The following is a 20,782-nucleotide window of genomic DNA, read 5'->3' on the forward strand; positions in this document are numbered from 1 at the left end:
CCCCATGTAACCCTGTGCAGGAAGCTGCAAAACTTGTCTGAAAGTGTTGTTCTTGTTCCCAAATCTATTCCTGACCTCTCTACATTTATTTTCCGTGGCTGTGAAATTCTCTTTGACCTAATTACAATTCCCACTTGGTGTTTTGGCACTGGAAATGGAGAAGCAGAGCTGCTGAACAAAAAGTGTGTCAGGTGCACTGTGGTCACCTCTGCCTTTTGGGGCAGAGAGGAGCAGACAAGGGCTGCAGGCACTGGGATCATTTTACACCTAAGCCAGTGTTTAATTCTCCTTATAGCCCCAAGATTGCAGGAGCTCAAAGCTTCCCACCAAGGATTAAGAAACCTTCTAAATATGAGTTTGTTGCAGGGATGCTAAAAGAACAACAGAGTCACTGAGAACTGTTCTTGAAAAACATTTATTGTGTCATGGATTTACAGCGCTGAGTCCCAAGCCCCACGGCCTCTCCCAACAGGTCATTCTGGGCACAGTTACCTTGGATGGAAAAACAAAAGCCATACAAAGGAGCCCCCCCCAAACAAACAGTTTGGTACCAAAGTGAGCCCAGGTTTTCTCTGGGCCTCTGCTGTTGGACATTTAACCCCAGCTGGGATGGAGCTGCCCTGCCCCATCCCTTGGTTCCCTGCCAAAGGCCCCAAGGAACTGAAGATGTTGTGTTTAACTGCAGAATAACCAGGGGAACAGGGGTAGGGAAGGATTCAGCAGCTGCTATTTTTTTCAGACATCATTGAAAAAGGACATCTATGCATTTCAGTTTCACCTCCTGAGCCCCAGCATTAGCAAAGTCAGATACAAACCCAGAGACCAACGTACACAAAATAGTGACCAAGATCCAGACATTTCTAAGCCCCTCAGTTTACTGTGCTGTGACACCTCCAAAAAAGCAACAAAACCCACTTGAGGATTGTGGTGGATCTTATTTTTAAGAGGGAGGGACAGAGATGCAGCACAGAGCATAGCAACTGTCAAGCAATGTTTAAGGCAAATTTATTCCCATTTATCAGGAGTCAAAGAAATGGTTTTGTTTGTTGGCTTTGTTGTTTAAGCTGTTAGATAACATCTCAGCTGGACATTTCTGCTTAGATGATTTAATCAAAGTTTGAGGGAAGTCATCTCAAGCTGATCTGAGCCTAGAACAGCAAATAATGTTATTCCCAAGAATATCAGTCAGAACAAATTTTTCAAAAATTAAAGTAATTGATGTTCAGAACTCCCCCAAAACTTTCTTCCCTCAGAGACCAGGTTGAGCCCAAGTAAAACACACAGACATGAAGAAGGACACAGTGGCAAGCCTCTACAAACACAGGGCTGAGTAGGACCAAAGCAGAGCCAAACCTAAATTCCACAGGTGTGAAACAGAGTTATGAGTAAAAAAAGGGGGAAAAAAGAAAAACAGAGCCCCAGAGAGGAATGTTTCATGAGAGAGAATGGAAAATAAAAGTCCTCTGAATGCAAAAAAAAGGGAGTTCTTAGGTGCAGCCACAGAAAGCTGGGGAGTTCAGTTGCCTCATCTCTCAGGTGTGTTAGTTTGTTGTGCCTTTGCCCTCCCTTGCAGATGCAGGTGATGGTGCCAGGAGGTTCCTGCCTTTACTCAGTCTGTGCATCATAATTAGCCCCCCCTGCTTTCTTCAGCTCATTCTTGATGTAATCCTCATCCAGCTCTTTGTGGTCACTGATCACAAATTCTTTGGCAAAGTTCTGCAAGAGACAAAGAAAAAGCCTGTTAACAAAGGGGAATATTTTTCATTAGCTGATTGAAGGTGGGTTATCCAGCTTCCCTGGGTGTCTGAGCTGCACACCCTGATCTCCTGTGGCTGGGATGATAAATAGCAAGCTGTGGATGAGACAGAGGGCTGGTGAAGGCAAAGCCCAACACTTCACCTGGAAAAATGTTATGTATTCCACAGTCACTGGCTACAGACCCAATGCAGGGGTGCAGCAGCTCTTCCTGGAGATGCACAGGCCAGGTTAGGTCAAGTTCCTTAAGCAGTATGTGAACTGAAACACTCCAAATTATTGACCTCCTGACCAGCCCTGACCCTCAGCATAATCTTGGCCAAGTCACTAATCCTCTCTGTGCCCTTTTTAGGGCCCCTTCTCCTAAAAAAAGAACAGCACCACACCAGAGTCCACTACAGTGTCACAGCTGTGAAGGACTGAGCAGCACAGGGATGCTCCCAGGGGCAAACACAGCTCCCTCCATGGATTTAGTGCCTCCTCCCCTCATCTCCACACTGTGGCCAAAGCCAGACACTGCCCCAGACAGGCTGTGCACAGGCTCTGTGCCTTGTGTCCCAGGTGAGCTCCTGGGTGGATGCACTCGTGTGCTGCAGGGCAGCTTCCTCCCTCCAGGAGCTCCTTCCTCCCTCTGCAGCTCCTGGAGCTGGGCAGGGCTGGGATGTGAGGCTGGGACACAGAAAAGCTGGCTGGGAGCACAGTGGGGTCCAGAGCGCCTTCAGGGCTCCTGTCAGAGCAGTGGCAGCTCAGGGATTTTTTCCCTTGTTGGGGGCTGTCCTTCCTGCCTCCCAGCAGGGCTGGCATGGCATCCATGTGTGTGCACAGCCATCTCAGCAAACAGCCTGCTTGCTGCTTGCTCTAGCATTTTCCTCCCCTTCCTAACCACAACTGAGAGCACTGCATGAGCCTCCCTTCCCCCACGCCACAGACATGACAAACACAAGCATCCACCAAAAAACATGAATTAAAATCCCAACAAATTTGCTGAGACATCTCAGGGAATCTGCAATGCCCCAATCCCTGGGCAGTGAGTTCCCCAAAAGGTGATGGAGAAGGAGGGAACGCTCTGGGAGGGCAGCAGGAATCTTGCGTGGGTCTCCCTGGCACTGGCACAGCCCTGGCACAACAGGAGGGGGGGCTTCTAATTGGTTTCAGCCTCTAAGCCATGGGAGAGCTCTTTATTTGGCAGCATCCCAAGGGTCTCCGTTTGGGATCAGAGTCGGATAAAAGGGGGGGTGGAGGAGGATGCAGCTTGAAAGGGCCTCAGCACCTCTTTCATGCGGTGGGAGAGATGGAAAGGAGAGGAGAACAGCTCCCTCCTCCCCCCTCTGGGCTGTGCCTGATCCTGTTTCACACCGCAGGAAATCCTCGGAGCAGCTCTGCTGTGCCTGGGGGCAGCTACAGAGTGCTCAGCAATGACAGCCCTGCTCCACTGCCGGCAATGCCCGGCTTTCCTGGCCGTGGGGACAGCACAGGCACTCATCCACGGCTTGGCAGGGTCCAGGGAAAATGGGAAAGACATTGCTTTTTAGAGGAAAACAAAGCCTTTTCTTTTTCTTTTCTTTTTTCTTTTTTTTTCTTAAGATAGAAATAAAGAGGCAAACTGCCCAAACCATCAGATTTAGTCATGCTCACAAGTGTCCTACTTCCAGGTCTCCAGGGTGACATCTCTGCAAAGCTCAGCCCTTGCTAAGACCCACCCCAGGATTTTCAGCTGTTTGATGCTCCTATGTGAGTTTGGAGCTGAGCCTTTTCAATTCCTTTTCTATGGTACCAGGTTTAACACATTTTCTTCACCTTGGGAGCAGATTATCCAAGACTACATGATTCCAGGGTGAGTCTTTGCCCTGCTTTATGAGAACTGAGGCAGTTCAATAAAACCATTACTGAGAGGGATTCCATAAAAAGTGTATTTTATAAGTGTGAGGAGGATTTTCTTCAATGCAAAAGTGTATTTTATAATGAAAAGTGTATTTTCTAAGTGTGGGGAGGGTTTTCTTCAATGCCCACTCTGCAGAATCCAGCTGATTATGAAATTGAAACTGCAAGTGCACTCATGCCCAAACAGAGGAGAATTCATCACATGTGCCACAAAGTAAATATAATTACTCAGATGCCTTCTCAAGTAGACATTTATCCAGATGACTGCTCGGTGATGATCTGTGGGCATCAGCCACCATTTCACATCAGCACCACCAAAACACCTTGCAAGGAATGAACAGGGTCCCCCTAGCAGTGGCCAGATGGGGTCTGCTCCCAGCCACTCTTAAATATCCTCTTAGCTGACTGGGCCACCTCTTGTGCCAGATTTGTACCCTCAGAGTGCAATCTGGGTCACTGCTATTAATAACTCTGCTTTATTCCATTCTCTCAGGGTGCTCCTTGGTTCCTCACACCAGCTCTGACCCACCACGGTGTCTCCTCCAGCCTGGTCCCAAGGAGGGAAGATGCTTTTGGTGCCTGGAATTTCTGATTTTAACACCCTGCTTGACCTTCTCCAGCCACAGCCTCCCTCATCACCCTGAATTTACTGTCTGAGCTCTCTGGGGCTGAGCTTTAGTTCAGGCTGCAAATCCTAAGGTACAGGGCATAACCCTGATGTTTGGGCCCTTGATTTGCTGACATGTGTCTTCATCTTACATCCTCCACTTCCTTTTCCCTTCTCCTCCCCCCAGCCCCAGGCTTTCTACAACCACAGCAAGCCCTGCCAGTGAATTCTGGCCTTTGTCTTCACCCCAGTCAGCAGCAGCCTCCAGATAACAAAAACAATGCTGCCATTTATCTTTATCACTCTCACAACACAACAGTGGCCACAGCCTCTTTGCTTTGCCTCTCAAATCAGTGAACAGCACACAGAAATGCTGAGGTTCACTCCTGGTTCTCCAGTGCTCCTGTCTGGCTCCAGCTCCTCTTTGTGCCTGGGGGTCACAATTTTGGAATCTCATCCCCTGTGCCAGCCACACCAGGCACAGACTGAGAGGGCTCCAACCATGCAGGAGCAAAAAAGGTGCCTGCAACCTCCCTGGGAAACATGAAATTTGTGCAGAAAGCCCAACCCTTTTCTTCCAGCCAACTTAAAGGGGGAGTAAAAAAAAAGGTGGAGTAGATTTTCTTCCTCTCTTCCAAGCCCTGAATGTTTAGCATATGGGCCATAAAATTTCCTTAAATTGCCCAAGGGAAAATCCGTATGTTGCAGATATTGTACCAAACCAGGTCTGCAGAGGTCCTTACAAATCCCAGCCTGGGAAGCCTGAAACCAGGAGTAAAATCCTTGTATAGTCCACAGACACTTCCCAGCAGCTACAGATGGGTGCCAGGTAGCTGAGCAGCTTCTTGCCATTTTTTATTTATTTTATTTTTACTGGGGCTTCCAGCAGCTTCTGCTGATGTTCAGAACTCTCAGTTCTACTGTGCTTATTGTCACCATTCCCATGCACTGGTCACCTCATCCTCAGTGCAGAGGAGGTGACATCTCCCAGGTTTCATTTCCAGCATGGTCCGAGTCCCAGTCCCACAGCAAACCTGCTCCTGCACTCAGCTGTCAGACTCCAAGCTCAGCAAAAACCCTCTCTTCAAATCTACTCCCTGCCAATTTTACATGGACCAGTTCCAGACTCTGAGAGAAGCCAGTCCAAACCTCTGGCAAACACTTGTCTCAGCAATGGGAGCTGCATTTCAGCTGCTCTGCAAATTCTCCCTGCTGTGCTTCATCCCACTGGAAGAGTCACAAGTCTGTGTGTCAGACACAGGGAGATGAGAAGCTGCTGATTCTGACCCTCTTCTCTAGACTTGGAGTTCTTATAAATCCATATCCATTTGGTATGGCCTTTGCAGTAAACCAGAAGAGGAAAAACAACCAAAAAAGGAGAATTTAGTTTGACCTTCCCAGCAGGATCTCACTCACCCTCATGAGTAACTCTCAAAGCCACTGTGACATAGTTGTTGCCTGTGAGTTTGATTTCCTGCCTCCAACAAAGCTATTAAACCTCCTGCTTTAATTCAGCTATTTCATCTTCTGCTCAGGACTCTGTACTGATAAGAGAAAACCAAAGCACATACAGGGAATTCTGTGTGATCCCAAGATCAGGGACAGGGCCCCCATCAGTGGCTGCTCCCTCATGGGACAGATCATCAGTGCAGTGAGAAATCCAGAGGGAAAGGTGAGCAAAAAAAATATCTGGGTGTGAGCTGCAAAACAGGAACCCAGCAGAGCTGTTGACATCATGAAAGCCAGATGAATTCCTCACCAAAAATAATGATGAATAAAATGCCTTGAATATTTGCTCTCAGAAACAGAGCTGTTTTACCCTGAATATGAATTAGGGAAATAACAGAGCACATGACTATGTGGGGGAAGGAGTGCTGATGAAAACAGAGTCAAAATCCATGGAAAATCTGACAAACTGGCAAAGATTGGGCAGTTCCTTTGCTGGGAGAGTCCTGCAGGACATGAATTCATCCCTGTCAGGAAAAAGACCCCAGTGCTGCCTAAGGAAGAGTTCAAATCTCCTGGTAGGAAATGCAGTCGTGAAGGGACAGAGTTCACAGAGAGGAAGGAGCACTCAGAGGGAAACCAAGCCCTGGCTCCATTTCTTTGGTGTTTACATCAGAACCACCCCATTGCAGCACCAGGTGCCACTCCCAGTGCCTGGGCTGGTCCTTGCTGTGGGCTCTGGTGACCAAAGTGCAGCTTGCAGGGGACACCAGTGCTGTGGGGTGGCTCTCTGAACACATCTGCCAGCTCAGCCTGGCCACAGGGTGACACATGGCTCTGCCAAACAGATGCAGAAGTCACTGCTCCATGAAATTCCCAGTTGTTTAGATTGTTCTAGGAGCAGGTTTAGACTCTTCCCCAGAAATTATCTCCCCAACATCCTAAGCAGCCACCTGCAGTGGGAAATTCTGTGCCATTCCTCCCCCATTAGATCTGTCCTTGGCATGGAGAGGAGCCCAGTGGGTAGGAGGTGGGATTGTGCATCTCCCTGTCTCCATTTTACAGCAGTCTCACACTGTAGGAGTTAGCTAGACCCATTTTTACAGGTAAATGCTTGTTCCCCATCCTGGCCTTACTTCCAATCTGCTCCCAGCTGAACTGCTTGGACCAGGCTGCAGGCTGGAGCCAACATTTCCAGCTGAGTTAAGGAGGAAAGGATGGAAAAATAAATGGTTATGGGGGAAAAAATAGCTCCTGATAGTTCCTTAAATGGATTTGTCTACAATCCAAAAGAAATACAATAAACTCAAAACCCATTTTCCAACAACATTAAAGAGCTAATGAGCATAGGTCCAAGCAGGGCCAGAAGACCTGGCTCTCATCTAGTACAGATCAGAAGAACTACAGCTATTTGTAGCAGATGAGATCCATCCCTGTCATTTTACAGTTATTACAGCTAAAAATCAATTGTTCTTTCTTCCTGAGAGGTTTTCTGGCAACCTCCTGCACTCACTATCAGCACTCCAGAGCCACCTCCCCATGGATTTCACAGCACCTGCTCCTCCTTCCCAGGGAGGAACACAAAAGCCAGGGCAGCCCAGTTCCTCCCTCTGCTCTGTGATGGTTCATCCCTTTGTTCACAGCCCATAACCCACTCCTCACCAGTTCATGTCCTTGTGGTTTCCTTTTTTCCACCTTGGCAGGTGCTTCTGGGAGCCCAATAACCATCCCTGGTGGGATCCTCTTTGTCCCAGGGCTGGGCTGTGCTGGCAGGAGGTGCCTGAGCTGCCTGGCTTTCCCTTGGTCTCACAAGAACAGCAACATTTATTGGTGTTTGCTGAGCCCAGCTCACCCATCCAGCACAGGATATAAAACAGGAATCTCCTCACACTTGGGTCTTAAATAAAGACCTACAGGAGTCAAACAGTACAAGATTGTGAGAGCCCTTCAGGTTTTGCTGAGGGCTTCTCAGACTGAAGAGCTGCTCTTCTGGAATCCCAAGCTGTCCCTTGTGCACATCAAAGCTGTACAAAATCCTCCTTGTGCCACCCTTCCACAGGGTGGGCGCAACTGCACCTGTTCAGGGTTTGCAGACCAAAAAACCTACCTTAGGGTACTGATTATTCCAAATGATGAACCAACACTGGCTCAGATTTGGAGTTTATCATTACAGAAAAAAAAAAAAAAAGTGTATTTTTCTATGTATAACTCACATCTCAAAAAAACCTCTGTAAAAAACAGAACACTGAGAATGTACCTGAAGGTCAAGGGAGCTGCTAAGAGTGAAATAGCTCTGGGATAAATACCCTCCATTACATTTCAGCTGGACTTTCTTATTTATTCTGACAGATTACCTGCAAGGTCACAGGCATAAAAAGAAGAAAATGGTTCTGCTTTATCTCACTGCACTCAGAGGGATTCAGTTGCATATCAAGAACTATTCAAAATACTTGTCAAGATAATTTCTTCTGGACAGGAGATCACCATTGCTCTGACATTCAGAAATGCTTTGCAAGCATTTATAGACAAGGTTGCTCAGTAAAAGTGTACCAAGCACCAGTTGTATTGTTTTTATATTTTAGTACAGACTAATTGGAATATGAAAGCTTTTAAGTAACAGCTAAGAATGGTTAATGCTCCACCAGATTATTAACTTGTACAGACTACTAATCAAAGATGAAACAAGTGAAATTGCAAATTATATGTAACAGACCTAGGGACAGCTCTGAGCACAGTGCTCAGGAATGCTATTCAACTCAACAGGAATACATTGTCTAAACAGATTTTAAAGAAAATCTTGGGCTTAGTGACTCATCTAAGAGTCATTCATTAGTACTCTATAATTTCAACTTCAGCTACAATTACACAGTTTCAGCTGCTTCCCATGAGCAGAAACTTGCTTTCCTGTCTCTCAGGTATCATTCTGGAAGTTTCTTTGGAGAACAGGCCCCTCTGAGTTGTCATTCTGAAACATTCAGCACCAGAGGTTATCATCTGGAAGGACAGGAATGTGTTATCTTCATTCTTCTTATCTAAATGTAATCTTCTGTATCATATAAACTACCAAAGAGTTGAGGGGGCTTCATTCTCACCCATCCCAGTGTCCTGTTGGGAGGTTTCTTTACACTGGCAAGAGCCCAGTTATTGAGGGGAGATTAATTTACTCATCAGCCCATTCTCCAAGAGCATAAACAAAACCATTTCTCATGCTCTGGTGAGCTGGTTCTCTGTCTCATTGGAAGAGCTAATCTTGCTTTAAATTCTCCCCCAGAAGAAACATTCCAAACATCAGCATCCTCTCCATCACAGCCAGGTCTCAGCTGTGCCTCCCACAGTCACTTCTCTCCTGGCTGTTGTTTCTTCTCACTTGGACTGAGCACATTTCTCTTTCCCCTGCTACGCCCAAGGCCAAACAAAGCCTGTTCACATCTAGTTAGCCATTAAGAGCTGTTAGTTAATTGGTGCCACGGGGACTTCAGACTTTGGGTGATTAGCTCCACAAATCCACCCTGCAAAGGCAAAAGGCCTCTGGAGAAGTTTAAACAAGGGTGTGGGTTTTCCTGTTTAATTTTACCTGCTTAACTGAATACTGCTGATGATCATTCAATAGGGAATTATTTCCATAGCAAGGAAGGGGATGGGACACATCTCAGCGGTGACAAGGAGGGGAGTGCAGAAATCCCCTCCTCATGAAATAGCTAAGGCAGCCTTAAGCTCAAAAGATGCTTCTTTATGCCTGAGTGCTCAAAGGGCAGATGTTAAGCCTTGCTAGGAGGAAGACAGGCAATAGGAAACTGTCTTCTTTTTAAAGGATTAACTCCTAAATTGGAGGATGAGCCAACCCTTCCCTCTCTCTCCCTCCTGCTGCTGTTGGTACAGAGAGCAGCGATGGGAGCTGGTGGTTAGGAGGAAAAGGAAGAGGTTACCTGTACTACTTCCTTGACCAGAGTCTTGTCAGTCCCAGTTTTGGCTCTCTGCAGGCCACTGACATCCTCTCCAATCCAGGTGATGAGGGCAAACTTGACTCTCTTGCTCATGGCATCGCCGGTGGTGAATCGGACAAAGCCGAACAATCGCACATCGTCTGCGGAGGCAAAAAAGGGACAAAAGGATTAAAACCAGCAACATCCCTGCCTTCCCCTCTCCAGGGTGAGCCTACTGCTCTCAAAAACCAAGGCAAGACACTGATCCTGTGTTCAGTGCCAGCATTTGGGAATCGGGGGGCAGGACAGCGCTCTGCTCACACGCCCTGTGCTTGCAAGGTGTGCTTTGCCCGTGTGGGCTCTGCCCCTTCTGGGTTCTCTGAGTTACTGGGAGGAAACTGGCTGTGCTGGACACCCCACTCCACAGTGGAAATGGCTAAAATACAGTCAGCAGGCAGGTCAAGAGCACAGGGCTAACCCCAGTTACACATTCAGCCAAATGATTCATCTGCAGGTCTGGTGAAGAAGGGAAGACAGCGATATCCTCATGTCTCTTTCTTACAGAATACAGGATTAGGTTCACACTTTATGACATTACCAGAAACCAGTACCATATCCTCATGTCTCTTTCTTACAGAATAGCAGGATTAGGGTCACATTTTGTAACATTACCGGAAACTGGCCATTGTGCAAGTCTGATCTCTCTCCCTCCTTCCATCCATTTCTGGCTCACTTGTAGTATAAGTTTACAAGAAGGAGGAGAGAGGAAGGAGGAAAAAAAAAATCTGCAATAACTTGCCCAGGTGTGTTTTTCTATTCTTTCCAAAGCCCTGGAGGGAAAAGTCCTGGGCTTCAGAGCTGTGCTGATCCTTGTTTCACAACTGGCTTGTGCTACATCACACCAGACTAATTTAGCCTGGCCATATGTGTGACAACCTTGCAGACTCTTATCTCAAAGAGCTCCTTCCTCCATCTCCTGTGACTCATGGAGCAGTTGGAAGCTTCCTGATCAGGAGCAAGCACCATCCCCCTGCATCCCCAGGCTCCAAGGGATGCTGGAACCTTCCACCAGGAGGGCAGAAAGCAGAGCAGATGGACACTTGTGCAATTGTGGAATATTTCTAATAATCAATATTTCAATCGTCATCTCTCAGAGGTCACTCGAGGCCTTTTAAAGGAGGTGACTCAAAGCAGAAGAACCAACCTGCTGTTAGAGAAGACTCCTGGTATTCCTGGCACACTTGTTGTGACCAGTTCAATGTGCCTTAGAGGGATTTGCTGGGTTGACTAATTGCCAGGTGAAAATGTAGGCTCCAGGTGTAGGAATGACTGCCAACATCCCCAGCAGACTCTGTGAGCAGCCAGGACAGCCCCAGGAGCTCTGGAGACAAGGGAGAAGCAGCTCTAAATTGCTCATCCCCTGAAAATAAGCTGCTAGAAATCAATGTTAAAAAAAAAATGGGATATTCTCTGCAAGCTAACAGATCTCAGAGCTTCTTTAACACTTTGATTTGCCAAAGTGTGGACAAAGACAAATTCTCCTTGATAAAAGAGAAGACTTTTTTAAGTCTGAAAAAAAATCCACTTCTGCTCTCCCTGTTTTATTCTCTTTGTTCTTTTTTATTTTTTTGTTACTGACTGAGTAATACTGGGCAAACTGGAAAATGGATGTAGGGGGGGTGTGTGAGCCAGTACAATGTTCAAAACAAACTCCTCTGAAGATTTCAAAATAGAAACAAAAAGAAAGATCTTATTCAGAGGAAAAATCCAGATGGATCTTTGGAAGGAGAGAAAGAGTCGTGTATCAACAATGCAGGCAAACAAAACTTCTCTCTCAGTTGCCCTGCTACTGGTGAGTGTAGGAAATGCACGTGGGGGCTGCTGGTTTGACAGCAAATCCTATTCCCAAGATTGATTAGAGCCATAAATGAAGCGACAGCCAGGAAATACCCAAGGTGAAGAGAGACAGTAAATCCCCTAATGTTACAATTAACAGATCCAGGAGCCAGCTCTGACAGCAAAGGAGGCCACACTGCCCAGAACTGCTCTGTGGCTCCTCTGGGAACAGATCTGGAAGTCCCAGAGTGCTGGGAGCTCCTGCACTGCAATGGTGTCACTGCCCTTCCCATGGAGCCCTCAGTCCCCACCTTGAGCCTGGGGGTTTTCATCCCTGTCCCTTCTAACAGAGGCTGTCACAGAGCTTGAACACTGCAATGTGCCCCTTTGTGATAAAGATAGTAGACAAAAGATAATGAATGTGAAAACCCAGTGCTTTTTCATAGCAGCACAGAGAGGGAGCTCCAGGGATGCCCCATCCAAGTGTCCAAGGCCAGGTTGGATGGGGCTTGGAGCAGCCTGGGATAGTGGAAGGTGTCCCTGCTTCTGATGGGGCTGGAATGAAATGATCTTTAAGGCCCCTTCCAGCACTGGGATTCTATGAATTTGTCTGTCAGAATAACTTCCCTTTGACATTAACCCAAGCTCACTGGCAGCAGCAGGATTTGCTTCTCAGCAGAACTTCCAGTGCTTGCCCATCCTGTTTGAAAGCAGCTCCATGACACTGAAGAGAGCCAAATGCAGCAATTCCAGCTTTCATCCATGAAATCACCTGAGCATGACCAACCCTTACTTCACCATGTCCTGTAAGTTTCATGAGCACCTGAGGTTGGACTGGGGCTCTGAGTCACCTCTTGGGCAGATTTTCCTGGGGCTGCTTCACTTGCGGGGGCTTGAAGGGGGTCACACCCAACTGGGTCCTGTCTCCTCCTGTCTCCCCATGGAGTTTAAACCCCACTGGAGGCAGAGCAGGCTCTTCAGCTGCCACAGGATATTTAGCACAAACGTGATGCCTTAGCTGCTGTGCCGGGTGTGAATCACGCTGCACACAAAGCCAGAGGGAATGTGAATTGGAGCCCTGAGCAATTAACATGTCTCAGTTCCTAAAAGGGCATCAGGGACGGATGGAGAGGTTTTTAGCACTAGCTCAGCCTGGCTATAAGCCTCTCCAAGCGCAGGTCAAAATCCCCGAGCAGAAGTGGCTGAGTTTCACAATTAGGCTGAAGCGTGTTCGGAGTGATAAGGGGATCAAAACGCGAGTCCTTCCCTCCTCCCAGATTTCCTCTTTCACAGTTCATCAGTTCTACCCTGCCACATCAACTCCCCACGCTGGAAGTCATCAATGCCATCAGTGCCAATTCCCGGAGAAACCTCAAGGCATTAACATCCACCAGCCCCTGCTCACACAAAAGCACTCACGGTGGTTGTAGGAATTTGCTGGGAATGAGGGGAGCAGAACAAATCAGACAGAGACAGCACAGATTGCCCCTGAAGGAGGAAATCCTGCCCAGAGCTGTGTCACGCCCCTTCCCAGCCACTGAGACATGAATTTCAGGGCAGAGAGAAGTGAATAACTGGTCTGGGGAGAACGGAAATAGCAGCTTTATTTGAGATCACGCAGGATCCGAACAGCAGAAATTAACAATGTTTATTCAATTAATAGCACGGCTCCCTTCACAATGGCTGGACAAACAATGAGCAGCACAATGAATGCCTTAACGAGCATCACTTGGAATTTCTCTCCAAACTCTTTATTTATCACTAAGACAGGATTTTCCAAATACTCTGATTAAGCTGCCCTTGGCTGTCAACAAAGCTTGATGCCAAACTACAGAGATTTCCTTCATGGTATCCTTCCCTTTTTCTACATCCACTCAAGTGCTTTGGTTCAGCTGTACTGAAAAATTCCCCATTCGATTGAAATGCAGTGAGTCACCAGTAAAAGATAATAGCTGCAGGAAAGAAATGCACTGCCAAACCATCAGGGTTCTGAGGGCTCTGAGTGGCCAGGCCAGAGATGTGCCATGGTAAAATCCCTGCTCCCAGCTTCACCTGCCTCCTGAATCAAGGTCACAGGCAGCCAGGCAGGTGATGGACTGACCTGCTTTTGTCTTCTGTCCAACATGAATTACTACAGCACATGACAGGTTCCATGAAGATTTAATTTGTTTGCTTCAATTGGATTAATTTTGGATTAATTTGTCAATTTTCCACCTCTTCAGTCAGCCTCGTGGTCACGTGGCTGCAAGTGCAGACAGAAATGTTCCTTCCCTCTTCCTACACTGTTTTTTCCTCTTAAACCCTGCACTAAGCTCACAGCTCTTGTGCAGGGCTGCCTTGCTCCACCCCAAAGTGTTCATTTAATCATCTCAGACCCCACCACAGGGCTTTGCTGGGGCACCAAACCTTCTCCAGGTGACTCAGGGTGGCCCACGTGAGTGCAGGGACACAAATGCAGGGACAGTGACCCCACAGTGGCTTCTCTGCTCCAGGGGGGAGCTGCTACCCCAGTGACACTCATGGCTCCTCTCCTGACCTGGGTGGATACTGAAGGCAGAGTGGGAGCAAAAGGGGACCCAGCTGTTCCCTGAAGGAAGGAATGGTTGGCCAGAAGGGCCAGGCAGGCCCCAAACAAAGGGCAGGCAAAAGGTACAAAGCTCTTCTTTCCCTGCTCCTGAGCCCACCACGGGATGGCAAAAGCAGACCCACAGCCATTTTAATTGAATATCACAAAACCAAGAGCTACCATCAGTTACTATCAGAAAACCCAGAGTTACCATCAGTTACCACAAAACCAAGAGCTACCATCAGTTACCATCACAAAACCAAAGAGTTACCAAGACTTATGAAAAAAAAAACCAAGAGTTACCATCAGTTACTATCACAAAACCAAAGAGTTACCAAGATTAACAAAAAAAACAAGAGTTACCAAGAGTTACCATCACAAAACCAAAGAGCTACCAAGAGTTACCACAAAACCAAAGAATTACCAGCAGTTACCATCACAAAACCAAGAGTTACCAAGAGTTACCACAAAACCAAGAGTTACCATCACTGCAGGCCCTGACCCAATGAGTTACTCCCACAAAAATCAGTGAGAATATTCCCTAAAGCCACACCCTGCCCACAGCAGGGCCAGGCTAAGCCTGGCTCCAGCTGGCAGCCAGGAGATCTCTGTGACCCTGCCTAGAGCACGTCCACACAGGCAGGGAGGGCACAGGGGCAGGGTGACAAACTCCATAAGCCACCCATGGCCCCAGGTCTTCCCTGAAATAGCCAGCAAGGGAAAGCAGGAGAGATGAACGCTGAAGGGGAAAAACAAAAGCAGTAGGAGATTGATTTACAAGGCCCATTTTAGCAACTTAAGATGCAGCCAAATGCAGATAAGCACCTATCTCATTATATGTCCTCGTGTGTTTTTACAAATCTTTCCTACAACCTCAGGTGCCAACGTTACCTTGGTGATCTCTCAACTCACAGCTCCTACTTTTTTAATGTGCAGCCCAGGCTTTCTGGGACAATTGATCTAAACCCCAAAAAACTTGTATTTTTATTAGGAGCCAGTTCTATTTCTATTTTCTAATATTTTATGTCAATCCTAAATGATTTTATAGGGTATTTATTTTCTGTTCTTCTAAAGATTTTCTGTTCTTCCTGCTGCTGAATGCCCAGTGTGGTTTTGGGCTGATCTTTTCAGACACATGAATAACTATCCCATTTCATGCTGTCATTGCAATTATTTATCTGCACTGAGGCTTTCCAAATAAAAGGCTCATTATTTCTTTTGTCAGAGATGCATTGAAAACAGCTGTTCACATATGGCATGGGGAGGAGGTGGGGGGAAATCCAGCCTTCTGACCACTCCATTTTTTTCATGGCAAAATACACACTAAAAAAAATGAAATTAAACCACAGACAGAGCCAATGTGATGCTGTGCTGCTTCATAATAGAGACTCTAAGGCAATGTCCAGGGCAGTCAGGTACAACAGACACACACAAAAGTTCCACAGGATGTCATTTCAGCAGTAACTCATTCTGCTCTTCTCAGCAATAGCATCACCAGCCCAGTTGTAAGACTTTGAAATTAAAAACATCAAAAAAAAAATCCTAAGAGCTGTCACATCCTTCCATACAATAACCTTCAACTCTTATCTCTTTCTGGCCTCAAATGCACCAGCTCAGCTGTTTTTGTTTTTTTTTTTCAAAGTGTACTGATGGCACGTAGTACTAACCACCAAATTAATGTTTCCTCTGGAGCCAGGCCATCTGCAGAGCAAGAGCTGGAGCTGGGAAGTAAAATGGATCAGAAGCCTTGAATCAAGTCCTTGTTTAATGCAGAGGTAATCTGTGCTGCTAAACCCAACCAAAACAGTCTCAGCCAGAACACACAGGGGGTGTCCACAGGGGGTGTTCAGTGACCCTGACACAGTGAATGCCCTCAGCTTTGGTCTCCAGAGCCTGTGGGTCAGACCAGGGCCAGCACAGGCAGGACACTGGCCATTAGGCAGGACACTGGCCATTAGGGAGTACATTGGCCATTAGACGGGACTGCAAGAGGAAGAGCCCCCAGCAGCCACCAGGGATGTCCAGTGGCTTCAACCAACCTCCTTGACCCAAACCAACCTCCTTGGCTTCAACCAACCTCCTTGACCCAAACCAACCTCCTTGGCTTCAACCAACCTCCTTGACCCAAACCAACCTCCTTGGCTTCAACCAACCTCCTTGACTTCAACCAATCTCCATGGCTTAAACCAACCTCCATGGCTTCAACCAACCTCCTTGACTTCAACCAATCTCCATGGCTTAAACCAACCTCCTTGGCCTAAACCAACCTCCTTGGCTTCAACCAATCTCCATGGCTTAAACCAACCTCCTTGGCCCAAACCAACCTCCTTGGCCTAAAACAACCTCCTTAGCTTAAACCAACCTCTTTGGCCTAAACCAGGCTCCATGGCTTAAACCAACCTCCTTGGCTTCAACCAGCCTCCATGGCCTAAACCAAGCTCCTTGACCTAAACCAACCTCCATGGCTCAATCCAACCTCCTTGGTTTCAACCAACCTCCATGGCCTAAACCATCCTCTGTGGCTTTGCTTTGGGCTAGGCTGGAGGAGAGGTGTCACACACGTGGGGCTGCCTTTGGGGGCTAGGGAGGATGGATGCCAGGCTCTAAGGCAGGGTCTGCTGCCTCCCAGGCAGTGTTGGATTTGTCTGAGACAAACAGACCTTGACAGCAGGAGTTCAGGGTCAGGCTGTATTTGCAGTATCACCCCAGGACCCTGAACAAGAGGGCACTGAAGGAGCTCTTTTTTTCCACATTTCCTTCCTCTAGGAGTGGCAGCTGCTGTCCCCATACGGGGATGGGGAAAATGTGATAATTTAATGATTCTGTTTGTTCAACCTTTCTGTTCCTACACAAAGCATAGTGAAGATGGAAGGAAGAAAAGGCCCCATGCCAGGATCTGTAAGATGCAGGTCTGATGTGGGAGGTGTATCTGAGAGCACAGCAGAGGACAGAACCCAGAGCAGGGCCAGCAGCAGCTCCTGGCTCAGGGCATGGGCCTCCCTGCCCCAGCCCAGCACCTGTGGCACATGTGCTCCCCCAGCAGCCCCAGAGCAGGGCTGGAGGTGTGCAGAGCTGGTTTCTGACACGGCCTCCCTCAACTGCTACTTCCTCTCAAAGAAGCAATTTCAGTTTCTCTCCTTTCCCTTTGTCCCCAGCCACGCTGGTTCCCCAAGGAGGTTTGCAGAGGCAGTGATGGGCATGGAAAGGGTGATGGATAGGGGGGGAAAAAAAGCAAAAATAGGGGCTGTTACCAACAGCCCACTGACCTGTGTCACTGCACAAGGCAGGACATCCACCACAGGCAAGGAGATTCCAAACTGGCACAAAAGCCCCTCTTGGTCCCAGAGCCACAGGAGCCAGCACACAGCGACCCCGCCCAGCCCCAACAAGGGGAGCTGTGAGTACCAAGGTGCTTTTCATAAGAATGGCTCTTAAAGACAGCGGGGACACTGTCGTTTGCAGCTCAGAGCAGCTGCTGCAGAAAGTGCAGCTCCGACGGTGCCTCTTTGCACGCTGAGATTTGCAATCCCAGCTCCTGCTCTCACCTCCAACCACCAAGTGATGCTCAGCTTCTACCAGAGGCAGCTGCTGCACTTTGTGGCTTTCAGGGCAGTGTTTCTCACACAACAGGAATTCAAAACAAAGAAGTTTGTTCTGATACCAAGATTTTTTAGATTTTTAATCACTCTTTTTGAAGCTAGTTGCATTGATAGCAGCTCATCTCCCCTCTGATGGAATATAAAAGGAGATGGAAGAGACCAGGATGAAAGAGATGGAGCAACAAGAATAAATAATATTCAACAGCTTTTCCCATCCCTTGCTACTCTTTTTACTGACTTTGTTTCAGTAGAAACATTCCAACCAACTCTACTTCCACTTTCTTCCAGATGGGAAGGAAAGCTCCAACTTCACTGCTGGCACAAGGTTTGATCCCTGACTATGTCTAGCAGGCCAGGTGAAGGTTTGCTGCACAGATGGAGGCTCCAAAACTTGCATCTCTTCCTTCCCCAACTGCAGCACCGAAATTCGTGGGTGGAGGAAGATCTTTTTCAGCTCTCAGCCAAGGACCAGGCACCTCAGTTTGCCTTTCTTTAAAGCCTCCAACAGCTGTGCTCCAGAGGTGCCTTTGAGGACAACTTCTTGGCCCTGGTCTGCCAGGGAACAGCTCTCAGCAGGTGCATGCCAAGGGAAAGGGAAGGGAGGAACAGGGAGCAATGGAGCAGCTCTATGGGATTTAGCTCCCCATTAAAGGCTAACAATACCCCACAAGTGCCCTATATTTAACTCTTTCCTTACTGAGCTTATTTCTAAAATATGGAAAATTTCCTTTTTTTGTATCTTGGGGCCAGCTTGCTTTGAGCACCCTGTTTATAAGCCCTGTTAAGAACACAGATGTGGCCCCACTCCAGAGTGCAGTGTGTGCCTCCACTATTTGTCATCCTCATCCTCCCCAACCCAACCCCTGCCTGTGCTCTGCCAAAGCCCCTCTGCCTGCTCAGCCACTCCAGAAAAGGACTTTGCCAAGTTCTCAAGGGGCTCCCTTCCAGAAAAAGCATTAAACATCAGCTCAGACAAAAAGGAAGACAGGAACTGTATAAAGGCAATGAGACAAAATAAATGGGGAAAGTTCCCCTGCAAGCCTCAGGTGTCTGGAGACAGCAGAGATGCTCAGGAGAGGAGACAGAGAACTCAGATCCTGAAGTCATTGACCTCCCAAGGGAACAATTAACCACTGCCATGAACTTCCACAGTGCTGAGCCCTGGGATTCCCTGGGTTCCAGGTAATTGCTTTTCCCTTCTGTTGCCTACTAAAAAAGAGTTGAGTGGGAAGGAGTTCCTGCAGTGCAGGATCAGCTCTTCTGACACCAACCACAACAGGACCTTTCCTAGTTCTGAGAATTTTCCCTGCAGGTTCTCAGGAACAGCTGGAAACAAGTGGCTGCATTGATCTCGGTGAGACCCCACTGCCAACATCGTAGCAGAGCAGCCTAAACCATCATCATTTCATGGCTCCTTTCCAAGGACTAAAATACACTTTTCTCCTGTCAGATCAGAGCTGTCCTGCCCTCAGTTATTTTGCTGGGAGTTCTCCCCTTGCACTCCCTAAAGCCCAGCCAAGCCCTGGGACTCCCAGCCCCACGGTGTCCCCATGAACTGCCCCACCTTGGGAGGACAGAGACTGCTCAACACAATTCCTCCACAGTTCAGACACAGAATTCTGAAAATGCAGGGGATTGATTGTACAGTAACTGGCTGAGTGAGTAAGTCTTTGTTATAATCCAGTATTAGTAAAAAATACTCCGTATCTCACTGCACTTGGTGACAGTGTTAACTAGCAGCCAAGATGGGAGAAAAACTGATAAAAACTGAGATAAAAATCAAACCCCCCCTTTGTGAAACTCATCAAAAATCACGATCAGAGGCAGTTAAACACTCCTGAATTTATCTTCGTTTTCCCCAGGCTTTGTTCCTGCCCTGAACGTTCCACAGCCGGCAGCTCCACAATCCAGTGCCACGTTTGAACCTGGAGCCGCAACAGTTGCGCTTGTGCAACGCCACATCTGCGATTGTTCGATTGTTTGCAGGGCTGTATTGTTCCAGCCCCGCTTTGCAACCACCACCCTCCAGTCAGGTTTTGTGTTCTTAAAAAACCCCAGCAAGCCTTCCAACGGCAGTCACTTTAGTGCTATGATTTTCAGAAGGATTTTTTTAAGTATTTCATTCCCAACGATCTGCACGACCACATCTTTCTGGCCACAACCGAGTCGGGTTTGCCCTGAAATTGCATTGCCGAACAAGGCGGCCGTTGCTTATCGGGCGTTTTATCTGGTTTATAACCGAGGAGCAGTGAAAGATTGTGCAAAGAGGGGAGGAAGAGCCCAAAGGACGTGAAGTCTAAGGGTGAGACAAAGGACCCGCTGGACTCTGGACTTGGGGGAGTTGCACTCGGTGGGGCTGGAAAGGCGATCCCGCAGGACAGGGCGGGCAGGGAAGCAGCAGCACTAATCCCAGTCCCCCCAAGTTTCCTCCTGTCCTTTGCCCCTGGCCGCGGGCAGCGGGAAGGGCGGAAAGGGGCCAAGGCAGCGGAGACGGAGCTTACCTGTGCACTTCCTTTTGAAGGTTTCATAGTCTACCCCTTGGTCTCCAGGGACGATCGTAGAGCCATTGTACTTAAACGTCACCCTTCGGGGAGGGAAAAGACAAGGGGAATAATACAGTTACAAGTCACCTTTCCGGATGGGGGGAAGGAAAGGGGAACAACACGTTTAAAAGTCACCCTTCGGAATGGGGGAAGGGAGGGCGAAGAATACATCGAACAGTCACAGTCTTTAGGAAGGGAAAGGAGGAGATGGGGAAGAATAGGCGGTGGAAACTCATCCTTTAGGAATAGAGGAAGAGGAGAAGGGGGTGAGATCTGCAGAATTCACCCTTTGGGGAGCGGGGGGAGCGGCCGGCGAGCCCCAGCGCCCCGCTGTCCGTCCGGGGGGGATGCCGGGGGGGCACCTACCAGTTCACCTCGGTGGCATCGTCCCTGACGAGGTTGTACGCCTCCCTGCACGCCTCCTTGTCGATTTTGGTGGCCATGGGGGCGAAGGGGAGGGGGGGCAGCGCGGAGCGGCGCGGAGCTGGGGGGGCCGCGGCCGCCGCTGCTGCCGCACCGCGCTGAGCGAGCCGAGCCGAGCCGAGCCGAGCCGAGCCTGGCCCCGCGCAGCGCGGCCGTCCCGCCCCCGCCGCCGCCGCCGCCAATGGCTCCGCGGGGCCTGGCCC

General features: G+C 48.4%; 1 protein-coding gene across 1 annotated transcript; it reads right to left on the bottom strand.

The window, feature by feature from the left end:
• Positions 1-399: 399 nt before the first annotated feature.
• On the bottom strand, positions 400-20,739 carry COTL1 (coactosin like F-actin binding protein 1). The gene is made up of 4 exons (XM_071440769.1): positions 20,523-20,739; positions 20,115-20,197; positions 9,616-9,773; positions 400-1,716 (listed from the first exon to the last, which is right to left on the bottom strand). Exons 1-4 carry the CDS (start codon positions 20,597-20,599, stop codon positions 1,606-1,608), a joined length of 429 nt encoding a protein of 142 aa, XP_071296870.1. The 5' UTR covers positions 20,600-20,739; the 3' UTR covers positions 400-1,605.
• Between the last annotated feature and the right edge of the window lie 43 nt (positions 20,740-20,782).

This window comes from Agelaius tricolor, unplaced genomic scaffold (assembly GCF_023055355.1).
Source record: "Agelaius tricolor isolate 1412-34295 unplaced genomic scaffold, bAgeTri1.0.p SCAF_15, whole genome shotgun sequence".
Lineage (NCBI taxonomy): Eukaryota > Metazoa > Chordata > Aves > Passeriformes > Icteridae > Agelaius > Agelaius tricolor.

Coding starts and splice junctions, on each gene's coding strand:
- COTL1 (XM_071440769.1), bottom strand. CDS start 20,599: ATGGCCACCAAAATCGACAAGGAGGCGTGCAGGGAGGCGTACAACCTC. Junction 20,198..20,522: donor GATGCCACCGAGGTGAACTG/GTAGGTGCCCCC, acceptor CCCTCCCCGAAG/GGTGACGTTTAAGTACAATG. Junction 1,717..9,615: donor TGGTCAAGGAAGTAGTACAG/GTAACCTCTTCC, acceptor TGTCTCTTGCAG/AACTTTGCCAAAGAATTTGT.